Source organism: Phragmites australis, chromosome 17 (assembly GCF_958298935.1).
Source record: "Phragmites australis chromosome 17, lpPhrAust1.1, whole genome shotgun sequence".
NCBI lineage: Eukaryota > Viridiplantae > Streptophyta > Magnoliopsida > Poales > Poaceae > Phragmites > Phragmites australis.
In genome coordinates, this window is record NC_084937.1 from 19143363 (window position 1) to 19155881 (window position 12519).

At 39.0% G+C, this 12519-nt stretch overlaps 1 protein-coding gene across 2 annotated transcripts; it reads right to left on the bottom strand.

The window, feature by feature from the left end:
- Positions 1 to 3997: 3997 nt before the first annotated feature.
- LOC133897264 (uncharacterized) lies at positions 3998 to 8857 on the bottom strand. 2 transcript variants are annotated; one of them, XM_062337919.1, is made up of 7 exons: positions 8324 to 8857; positions 6365 to 6403; positions 6208 to 6278; positions 5911 to 5975; positions 5715 to 5807; positions 5507 to 5599; positions 3998 to 4738 (listed from the first exon to the last, which is right to left on the bottom strand). In XM_062337919.1, the coding sequence occupies exons 1-7, from the start codon at positions 8749 to 8751 to the stop codon at positions 4313 to 4315; spliced, it is 1215 nt and encodes a 404-aa protein (XP_062193903.1). In that variant the 5' UTR covers positions 8752 to 8857; the 3' UTR covers positions 3998 to 4312. The 2 variants fall into 2 exon arrangements, with proteins under 2 accessions (XP_062193903.1, XP_062193902.1); XM_062337918.1 differs by having other exon boundaries at positions 5715 to 5843.
- Between the last annotated feature and the right edge of the window lie 3662 nt (positions 8858 to 12519).

Here is a 12519-nt window from a genome sequence, read left to right on the forward strand (position 1 = left end):
AACAATTGATGTCGAGTTGATCACTGAATCATTCTATTCATTCTTTTCACCTAGTTACAGACTTAACATTGCATTATTTCCATCATATATTTCAAATTTTGTAATTTACAAACATGTTCCCTCCCCCATATCACAATATTTGTCCGACCAACATGTGTGCACAAACCATATGTTGGATAAATATGCACTTTTAGATTTAATTTAATTCTTAAATATAACATAAACAGTTCCAGACCGATTGTCATCATCATACTGCAAGAGTCTATCCTAGACATATATCTCTCTAATATATTCTAGGACAAAAATAGTAGGAAAACAGGCATGATGAACATGACGGGTCACAGTGAATATACCCGACGACAGCATGAGATGCAGAAGCCTCCGTGATGTCGATGCAGTAGACAATGACGAAGAGGACATAGAGGAAGCAGACTACAATAACATAGAGGAAGCAGATTATGAGCAGTTGCGCCGAGCACTTCCTAAAAATCTTATTCGTCCTCTCCTAGTGCAGGATCCCAAGAGCGACGGTTCTGAAGGCATGCTCTCCCGTTTTTCGGTGCACGCCAACATAGCGGGAGGAGCAGACTACGTATGGTGGCACAACAGAGAGAGAGACAAAATCCTAATTGCGTATCCTTTGTGGCGATGACCATCAGTTATATATAGAGAGAGAATTGTGTGGTTGAGATATGTCATGATCAGACTCGATTACATGCCACGATTGGATTCATAATCGACACGATTTCCATATATATATATATATATATATATATATATATATATATATATTCCCACACAACAAAAGAATAAAACTGCAAAAGGAGGCCGCACCTGCGCAATCTACTGGACCTGATTTTGGCAGACCATTCACGCAGGTGTTGTACGCCCACGCCCTTCGTCCCACCCCGTCCTGCCCTAGCAATAAAGCGAGCGTGTGCGTGTGCGTGTGTTCTCCTAGTCCTCTCATCCGCACATGCTAAGTGGGTGGATTAGATAATTCCTTTTAAGTTGGTCTTCCTCCACCTCCACTATCAAGGTGGGACTAAAAGATACACTCCCACCTCCACTTAGTTGGGCCTTTAAGATTTATTTATAATTCTTCTTAAATATATAGGGCTAAGACCATATATCTAATAATCCCTACTGGATCTCAAAGTCCTACAAAGATTTGCCTTTTCTCAGTACTGTTTGATATACCAGTGTTTTGATGGAGACCTGTTAAGGTTGAACATCCACCTAGAGCATTAAGCTACACTCACTTGGACATTGGACTATGCCTTAAATTGCATGTTTGTGCAAATAAGTTTCACTTAAAGCTATAATTGATACGTGGTTACCAGTAGGCTACCCCTCGGATGGAGCATATAAGTCGTATTCCTTGATCTCTTCATGAGCTTATTAGAGATTACCCAAATCTCACATACGACGACCAACAATCAGGTTCATATAGGTGTGTTCTTTCAAGAATGCCTTGCAGGATAGCATCTTTGCTAACTAAAGGCAACATAACATATTAAGGCAATAGCCAACCTGCCTTATAAATTTTGAGAGTATTACATATTCACTTGAGTGGGTTGTGTAGTACTCTCCTTCAGTTAACCAATTGAATTTGGACTTGAGTTGGAAAGAATTTAAGAAAAGATTTGAATTTGAGAGACATTCAACTCAAATCTCCACTCAAAGATTCATAAAAACCATAAACCAAATGCGTACGAATCAACTTAAGGCAAGGGTTACCTTAAAAATAAATTTGGAGCATTTTGGAATACTTAGCCAATTAATACTAGTATAAATATTCACATACATATTTTCTTGATTTTATTTAGTTTAATTTACTATAAAAAAATTTAAATTTGCACTAAATTTTACTATTTAATTAATATGCTAAATTCAGGATGTCATGCAACTGGTGCTATCCAAGTCCTTCGGCACACCCTCAACCAATGCATGCCTCAACGAGTCATCCAGCACGTCCTCGACTACTGCATGTGCTTCATCGACTCATCATGTGTGTCCTCAACCGACTACATGATAACGTTCACCACTTCACTGAGTCTTCAGACGTTCACTTCTACAACAAGACGCATCACAACCGCTACATGAGATGGATCACTGCACCTGTCGCTATATTTATTTGTAGCATATAAGTACATATACTACTCTCATTAATAATTAATACATTCAGTGATTGTTCTTCAAATAAATATGATATATACTTATGTTTTCCGAAAAAATTTAGATGTACATTTATACACCCATACCCTTACTTGGGTCCGCTCCTGTTGTGTTGTCGAGCTGCCTCCAACACAATCACTTCGTAGAAGTTGTCAAGAGAGCGAGATTATTGCAATCTAAGGATCCGTGTTGTGGAAGAGGAGAATAATGGTTAATACAAATGTGATAAATTCCTCCAATACATCTTCTACATGCGAACGCACAAGGAGCATGGTGGTAAAGCTGCCGGTTGCAGCCAAGCCCACCCGGGTTCGAACCCGGGTGTCATACCTCCCCGTAAAAAAGGTCTCCAAAGAAGACCAGGTAATGGGACCCTGTTAAAAAAAAAACATCTTCTACATAAGAGGGTGGCCACTGGCCAGTTCAGACATTCTATTATCATACCAAGGAATATTTTTGCAACAGGCTTCATGGCATTATTGTAATTCACAAAAAAATATACCTGCAAAGGTTAAAGGTGTTAGCTTCTTTATTCTAGGAAAAAGAGAGCACATGCGGCGAACAGTGACAAGGAATTTTACAATTAATTAAATGACTACTCATAGACTTGATGCAGTGATGCAATAGCGCATGGCTCCTAGAAATGGCAGTTCTAGGGTAGAAATTCAAATGAAGGAGCTACACAAGTGTGGAGCACTTGTCCATTATGTATTTAGCCATATTAAGTACATGTATATGGACCTGAACCACGAATACACCACTGAGACCCTTAAAAAGAGATCTTGCTATGGAAAAAGTGTTGAATTAGCAGTTCTTCTATTACCGACAGCACAAAGAAGAATTTGCATTGTTTGGATCACTGTACATCTAAAAAAACAAATAACGAGTTGATCATATGTGCTACTCTCTCAACTAAAATGACTTGAGTAGAAGGGAAAGGACAAATCAAGAGTCATAGCTGCTGCCCGAAAACAGAAGACAAATGCAGTGTTCCATACGAGATGGTCCACTGAAATCTTCAAGGAATTTAGAGACACTAGCCTATAATTTACCGTGGTACCATAGTTCCTCTAGGTTAGCCATCCTTCTGTATTTGCTTTTAATTAAAACGGAGCAAGGTTTTGCCTTTGGTCCAGGAAAAATGGACTCTTGTAACAGTGTAGTGGTTTTGGCACTGAAGACTCAAATCTGCTCCAGCTCCACGAATTCGTGCAGCACCCTTTCTCTAGCTCTACAAATTCGTGGAGTTGAAGCTAGAACTTTTTAAAATTTCGTAGTGCATCTATTTTGTTTTCATTTTAAACTTAAAAAATACAGTTTTAACTCCAGCTCATAGATTTTATGGAGCTAAAAAATCCAGCTTCACAAAATTTGTGGAACTGAAGCAGTTCCAAACATGACCTAAGTTAACAATCTGCTATAGTAAAACATAAGAGGTGCTTTTGACATAACCATTACGGCATTAACTCGATGACATTGTACCTAGGATACATAATTACTGATTGAGGAGCTTGCTTCAGAAGCGGTTTGACACTTGGCTGCCAATCTGGTAGATTGAAGAAGTGCCGATTAATGTGGACTATCAGTAACATTGCTATATACTAATAACAAAGTGGCATCTCCATATCTCTACTATAGCATAGCTGCCAGTCTGGTAGATAGGAGATATGGTGATTAAGCAGAGAGAGCATCACATAAATATCCTAGAACCTATAGCATGTTGTATTACAAGTCCATGAAGTGTTACTGGATTTGTAACATCTTCAACAGAGTACATTCATTGCAGTTTTCACAGTACGGAAGAAATGGAGAGGGAGAATAATTCAGAAAACAATGTTGAACATCAAAAGGATGCTACAATGTTCGAAATTCTCAACTTAACACACCCCCTTACTACCAAGCTTTTATTTTTTATTGGTGTATCAGGAAATTACATTGTTTTCAGCATAACTCTAATATTACTTACATCTCAGGTAGGCTCTTTTCTACCCTTTATCAACAGAACTGAAGACAAAAAATGGCCGTGAAGACAAGGAGATAACGTGCTAAAACATCCCATTTTACAATTACACTATTCTATACTCTATAAATGTAATCCAGTTCCAGTAACTAGTGGAAGCACTTCGTAGATGATTCAGCTCACCATTCTCTGAAGAACATCAAGTCTTGCACTCAACCAATCGATGATGTCATTTGCTATATCATCCCTTTCAGGTTCAAAGAGAAGATCATGTAAATATCCATCATATAGTTTTATTGATTTATTTGTTGACATTGATGTTTGGTATAGTCGCTGGGATGCTCTCGGATCAGTTATTGTGTCAGCTGTACCATGAAGAACTAAAAAAGGGACAGTAACTCTGCTCAAGTTTCTCTGCAAATATGATGATATCCGGAGAATTTCATTGCCAGTTCTAACCCTAATTGGCCCAGTATACACAAGGGGATCTGAATACTTCATCTTCAGAGCCTCTGGATCACGGGAAACAGGAGGTCCTCTCCTATGCAAAGCACTAACTCGGTATTTTGGAGCTAGCATGGAGAAAATCGGTGCAACAACCTGGTGTTTGAGAAATGACAAAATCTAAGCATTCGGGAGTTGGCAATAAAAAAAGTATCCACTGAGGCTCCTGTTGCAGTCACCAATAACTAAATGATTAGGTCCTAGATCAAAATATAAATATGACCTAAATAAAAAATAAATAAATTAAAGAATACTGTGCTGGAGTCGAACATTCATTCTTCCGGAACAAAAAATGGGTAAATGATCCTATAGATAATAAACTATGGGCCTTCTTGTTGGAACAATGCAATTTGAACTGTACAAAAGCTATACAGACACTCCCACAAGATGAAAGTTCATTGTGTGTATTAGCACCATTATGAATACAGGAACATAACTCCGTAATTTTCTGTCCCTGAAAACTTTCTTGGACTAGATACGTCCATATGAAACAATTAAAAAATTTGCGCTTCAATAAATTAAATTGGCCTGTCATTGCCCGTTAAAAATTCATTGTACAACCAACGCAAAACAAGCATACAAGATTACCATGGATGACAAATACTGCAAAGACAAATTCTATTAATGTACATAGACCTAGAATTTGAAATGTCAAATCTCCCTTGCATTGATAGGTAAAAGCCTTGTTGATTTCATTTCATTGAAGTAAAGAAAACACTGAACATGTGAGGACAGTATTCCATGAGTGGAAGGATGGCGCTACAGAGAAAATAAAGGCAAGATGGGTATTGTTTATTGAGCACAAACAACAATGCCCCTCCAGCAACCACTAAATATAAGAGGCATACACAAGGGTGTGCTTACTTTGATGATCGGATGAGATGTTTGAACATGAATAGCTGGTGATGTTAAGACCACACCTTCTATGTGAAGTTCTACACAAGGATCTAGTGCTGCCTTTGGATGTCCATGCAAAAAGGAAAAAGAAATGAAGTTAGTATCCCACTTATGTGGCCTTATCATCTCACTACGACCATCAATCAAACAATCAAATCAAACAACTTTGTTTTACCTTCAAAACAATAGCTCCACCTGTGGAGTGCCCAAATAAGAAACATGGTAAACCGTGGTTTTCCTCCAATACAACATCCTCAAGAAACTCTTTCTGCACAGGAAGGAACTTTGAAAAGATCAAGAAATCCTGCTAGGAAAGAAGCTGCAACTTCATATCTATATTTATGCACTTATTCTGTATTAAGAGACATTACCAAGTCACCAACAGCATGATCAAGCGATGAAACATATCCATGAACCCCATCACTTCCACCGTGTCCTGAGGAGAAAATACAAATCATGAATCTATCAGTGGCATACTTGTGACGTTGTCAACCTAATAACCTTTGTTACTAATGGATAACGCTTTTGCTTCTAGATTGAAGATCTTAAAGTTTCAAATCTCAGGAGAACTTAGAAGCAATGCTTTACTGGATGTTAATGAGATCACTCAAACCAATGTGCAGATCAGACTAAATTAACACTTGAGCTCTAACATGATATTAACTCACCAATCCAGTCCATGGCATAAACTTTAAGCCCTTGATCATTCAACAGTTTTGCAAAATGGTTGTACCTTCCACTGCAGATCACGAACTGCTGTCAGCAAAAGTCACTACGAAAAAAAATCCTGGGTTTTGAATATATATACATAGCATATGTATGTACCTATGCTCGTTTAGACCATGCAATAGAACAACAATGCCCCTGCACATTTGAAAAAGAAAAGAAGAGGTTAATTTGTTTAAAGAAAACAGTAACAAAATTTATTCAGGATTCAGGAAATAAAGGTACCAGTATACCATGTCATGTGTTGAATTGGTAAACATTTCATGATGCATGTACAGTTCAAGATATAATGCCTCCTGCAGGTTCAAGGTTTCCCATAACATATAAAGCATGCAGTACTTCATGCCTAAAGCATGCATTAAATATGAGTGAATCTGTGTTTATCTGGGGCCAACATAATTTATTTCTTAGCATACCTGACAACTCAGTCAGTGTCATGACTCCCAAGGCTTACCAGTATCAACCGTTATCTGACTTTATTATATCAATTTTCCAACAAAACCAGGTATCGGATAGGCTACTTAATTTAGAGAAACTTTTTGCATACCTTTATGTTTAAACTTCTAATTTGCACAGGTGTGCCACAACTATTAGTTGACCAAATTAAATATTGTTTCGTAGTGCATCTGTACATGGCTGCATCTACAATTCTACATGTCGATGATTGATAAAGTCGATTATGCAAATAATTACTTTAAATAGGGATACATGGTCATGAATTGTAGCACATCGAAGAGGACGACACGAGATTTTATACAGGTTCAGGCCTCCCTTAAGATAATAGACCTACATCATGTTGTCTTGATTAATCTAAGGAAAAGATAACTACAATTGGAGTGTGTCTAGATCATAATCCTAAAGATTTCGGCAAGTACTCTCGTGTTCTAAATCCAGAAGTTATTGTCGGATGAATCTAATCGTGGCTCGATTCTATTGTGGATCTTGTTGGGTTATTTCTGCTTCTATCCGACTAGGCTTGCTTCATATTGCTTTGTTTGGCTCCTGACTTCTTTCGATTTCGTCCGATCTGTTTTTCTCTCTCGGCCCTGGATCCAATGCCTCTCAACATACCCCCTCCCCTCCTTATATAGTTGGCTTAGGGAGGCGTATCGTACCCTGAGTCTCTAAGTGTGGCCTTTCTAGATTCTATTACTTCCGAATATCTGGAGAATTCCTTCCTAATCCGGGGATGGTTTTCGTATTGAACACGATGAACTACCTGGATTATCAGCACATGCCTAATTTACCCCATGACGGTTATGAAATGTACCGTATCGAGTTAAAGATACGTGTATGGTGGATATCCGTCTTTAGGATATTCTGTATTTTTAATAAATCCTTAATTATTTAATTATCACTACATCACTCAAAAAGGTACCAACAATGCTTCCATTCAAGAAGGAGCATACTTGCCAGATATTTGCTGAATCGTCTAGGAGACTAGGAGTATTTAAGGGTCATCATCATGACCAATAAAAAGTAATCTCCTAACGAGAAGCTGTCAGGTTGGTCCAATAGACAAACGAATGTTATCCCCTTCTATGATCCAGCCCACCCATATACAAACCTCAACCTCAGTCTAAAAATTGATATCCAACAAAAATTCCTTGTAGTAATTCACTTTTGCATGATCATAGCCCTAACTAAGCTCCACAAGGAACAGACAAAGCTCTCTCTCTCTCAGAGTTCATATTCTCGTGTTCTCCCATGCCCCCCCTACTACAAGACAACGAATTCTCCCGAAACAAACAACAATTAAAAATAAAAATCCTTGAATTGTGCACCTACTTGATGCTATCGATAGTCCAGCACCCTCCAAATCAATCCCACCAAAATAACTCGGGCCTAATCATCTAAGCTAGTTTTCAATGTCCAACCGCTCCAACTCATCACGTTGCAACAGTAACAACGATTAGCGACAAGAGAGACAAGCCATTACGAGCATTAAACTTTATCCTAGCTCGTCCATTCCAACAGCAAGCAACAGAATTCAGCAAATTCTCGATATAGTATGTTATATAAACGAGTAATTTTTTAGAAGAAAGCAGGTGTGAATACTTGACGCGATCGGCGCCGGCGTCGGCCGGAGTCCACGACTGCGTGAAGAGCGCGTCGCCCCTGGTGGTCTCGAACACGGCGAAGTCCCGCCTACTCCTCCCCGTACCCGCCTCCCCCGCCTCCGCCTCGACCTCCTCCCGCAGCCTCCGGATCGCCAGCTCCCGCCTCACCGCCGTGTCCATCTCCACCACCTTCCTCCTCCCCATCTCCTCCTCCGCCGCCGCTGCCGCAGCCGTAGCGGCCATCTCCGACGCCGGCGGCGGCACTGCGAGGCACAGCCGCCCCCGCCGCGGAGGTTGCCGCGCCCGCGCGACAGGCAGAGTGACGAGGACGCGAACAACCATCGCCCGCGACAGCGGCGGCGGCCGGAGGGAGGTGGAGGGAGACGCCCCCGCCACTGCCGGCGAGGCCGCGGGTGGGGCCCACATGTCGTCGAGGCGCCGACTAGGTCTTGGAAGCGTCTGGTTTTAATGGAACACGGCAAAGGGAAAGGATCTCGGAATGGAACCTTCTCCGATGGTTGTTAAGAAAGAAAGAAATATCTCTACAATCTAAATAGGAGGTGCTTCTGGCGTCACCTTTCTCTACTCCTTTTTTTTATCTAATAAAACAGCCTAAAATTTAAAAAAATTACTCATTCTCGACATATTCGTTTGTTAGTAATTTCATAGCGTATCCATATTCTCATATCTTAAGTTTGTTTTTAATGTTATTGTACTCAATGTAACAGCCCAAATTCTTAAAAAAAAATTAAAAAAAAATTAAAAAGTTTTGAAAAAAATAAATAAAAATCTTAAGTGTGTATATGTGCTTTATACATATACACATATATGTGAGTATGTGTGCAATATGTATAAATACATAAATACATTAGGGGCTATTTTTTCCTATAAAAGAATATCCATATATAAATATGTGTATTAGTTGATTATTTGTTTGATTGATTTTGTTAGATAATATATTATATAAATGTGTGGTATATATGCTATATTTATAAATATACAAGCATATCTACAAGAGGAAATAGAAAAGAGAAAAAGGAAAAGCTTGTCTCAGTTAAAGACCGAAGCCCATCTCTCTTTCGGCCTACCTAGCCTTCTCCTCTCTTCCATCTCCTCCCCTCAGCCTGGCCCAGCCCGAGCCGCTACTGCTCGTCTCTCTTCCGCATGGGTCAGCCCAAGCCAGCCGTTGCGCCTGTCTCTCTCTAGGCCACGCTCGCACGTTCCTCAGTCTGAAGGCGCCTCCCGCCTCTCTACTTTGCCATCGCGCCGCTAACACCTGGGTCCTACTTGTCATGCCCTTCTCCCACCTTGCGCCGGAGTCTGCCACCAACACGAGACTGAGCCGGTTGTGTGAATCTATGCCAAAACCGTATGGGAGACCATCTAGAAGCTCTCCGATTCATCCTTGTGAACCCTACAATCTTTTGTCGGCCCTATATCTAAGTTCGTACGTTTAAGTGATAAATCGAGTTCGGATTTGAGCTGATGCCACTCTTTCCAAATCCAAGTAGAGATAGAGATAAGGGAGTTGTCCACCTTATGTATGCGACCCTACACCTCCTCAGAGCATGCCGCACCTTTTACCCAACAAATCGACGAGTTTCCACTCTCGAGAAGACCTCTCCAACGAGATTAACAAGCCACTGCCGCCTTCTCTCACTACTAGCCCAACTCGTCGCCTCCCTGAAGACGTCGACGCCCTAGGTGAGTTCATCTCTCCTCTGTGATGCTTTTTTTGTCGCTCACGTCGCCAGCGGCGAGCTGGAGCTCAAGTCCGACAAGATTTCGGTCATGCACCGTTGTGCTTGAGTTCCCTCAGTCATGCTTGCCGTCAGCTCTGGCCACCTAACCCTCCAAGTCGCTCAATCTTCTTCCAACGATCCTGATTGGAAGATCTGCATACCCCTTCGCTAGCCAACCCAATGCCGACACTTGTTCAACTTAATCCTAGTCAGCTCCTAAGCTATGTCATTACACCACCTCACCCTGCCACATCAACCAAACGGCCCGATTAGCCTGTTCAGTCAGCTTTCTTTTTCTTTTATTACCGTGATGATGTCATAATGCTTAATTATTGCATGAAAAATAGATTTCCCATATGAAAATAATTCTAAAAATAATAATTAATAGGAAATTAATTTCTAAAAATGTTTAATAATGTTTTATAGCTATATTTAATTCTATTTAATAGTTTTATAATTCTATATAATGTTTCTTTAGTAGAATAATTCCAAAAAATATATTTTTCATAATAAAATAATTCTGAAATTAGGGTAAACAGTTGTAAAATAGCTTTAATGGTGTTCGTAGTGTTTTATAATGTTATTTAAATTCTGTTTAATGTTTTCTTCCTATGATTTAAATAATATTTTCTAGAATAAAAATAATTTCATAAATAGGATAAATCTGAAATAGTTTTATTACTATATAATAATGTTTCTATAAATTTATTTAATTATTTTTAATGTTCTAATAATAGTGTAATGCTAGTAAATTCTAGAAAAATCCTAGAAAGTCCCAGAAAATCATAGATTACTTTGAAAAATTCTAGAAACTTCTTAGCAACATAATTTCATCTGTAGGTAATCTTTTTAGTCCTGTTTTGATCTTTAAAAAATTGTAACTTGTTAACTGTAGCTCCGTTTTGACTTGTTCTTTCGCCAGATTGTCCAAAAAACGCAATCTTGTATGCGATGATATTTGTTGTGTGATATTTGGTTCTTTTTGGATCTTGATGTTTATGTGTTGTTTTTTCTTTGCTTATTTTTACGAGTAGACGCCAACGTTCCGAAGGATCTACAAGGACTTCAAGACCAAGACTTCGCTGAAGACATAACTGAGTTGAGTAAAGACAAGTTGTGTTTTTATCATATTTATCCCAGTTTTATAAATATTTTGTTTTACAAACATGCATACTAATAATATGTTGGGAATCCCGAGTGTTAGGTGTTACCCTTAGTTTTTCCTTATCATCTTTGTCGCCTTAGTATGATTTTGGGTTATAGAAGGATAGATGATGTTTAACCTTGCTTTGAGATGGTAAGCATGATAATTGTTCCATGAACTTAATAATGGTCATATGCAATAATGATAAAATATGATAGAATAATTTTTGTAACAACATGATATAGGAATTTGAGCAGGTGGTATGATTATATATATATGGTTGGAAAAGTGATAGTCTTGCTCAAATCTAAGGATCGATTTGTGGGGTGACCTTTCTGTGTTTACAGTACAGCTATAAGCTTGGTATAGGATGAGCCTAGCCAAATAATTTGCTTACTCTCAGCATAGTGTAGACCAGACAGAAGAGCGGTGAATAGACGATATCTTAGCATCCGAAAGGTGCAAGGGGGGCTTCCGTTGTTGAGGTGGAATCACGAGACAGTGAAATCTTAGCGGGTAGACATGTGCTAAGAGGGGCATTGTAAAGGCTTTATAGTGATCTCCTAGCCATACACCTCGGTAGTGTGCAGTGTGTCTGATTAGCACAGGCAAAATGGAGACCAAGTGGGTAATGAAATCACGACTTGTGGGTAATGTACAATCACTGTAGAGTTAAATCTGAATATTCAGTCGTGCTCATGGTCATGAGTGGCATAGAAAACCTACCATGATTATAACTTGATGGTTTATTTAGTGTGATCATCTGTGGTGGTGGGAACCATAGTTGAGGTGTGGGTCAGTTGCGATGGTGGGAATCGTGGTTGAGGTAGTTTGTTTGTAGCTCAACTTTAGCGATGGAGCTATGATTGAGGTGTTTGTTGTTCAAACTTGGTGATTAGAACCTTAGTTGAGGTAGTCAGTTGATTAGGTTAAGATGGATGAAATCTTGAGGTACTTTGCTATTCACTTAATTATTATTATTTTTCAAATTATTTTACTTAAATGATGTTTTATACAAAAGAATCATTTATCCATATTTTTGTTAAAGTCTTCATATGCATATTATTTGCTTCATAACTTGCTGAGTACGATATATACTTACACTTGCTATAATCAAACACTCAGTTGGAAAAAGAGTTAAAAAACTTCAAGAAGGTGAAATCTAGGGAGGTGTTCTACATCGATTTATTCTGTGGAGTTATCAGTGAAGATAAAGACTACGCTTAGGATCTGCTGCAATGTTTTGATTCTTCGACCTCTGGAGGTCTTTTGTAAGACGATTTGTCGATTAAAGTATAAATATTGTAA

Bases quoted from the DNA above. Each gene is read 5' to 3' on its own strand.
- LOC133897264 (XM_062337918.1), bottom strand. From the start codon at position 8,751: ATGTGGGCCCCACCCGCGGCCTCGCCGGCAGTGGCGGGGGCGTCTCCC. The intron at 5,600-5,714 runs GTAAAACAAAGT...GGACATCCAAAG, and splicing joins GTGGAGCTATTGTTTTGAAG to GCAGCACTAGATCCTTGTGT. The intron at 4,739-5,506 runs GTAAGCACACCC...CTCAAACACCAG, and splicing joins CATCTCATCCGATCATCAAA to GTTGTTGCACCGATTTTCTC.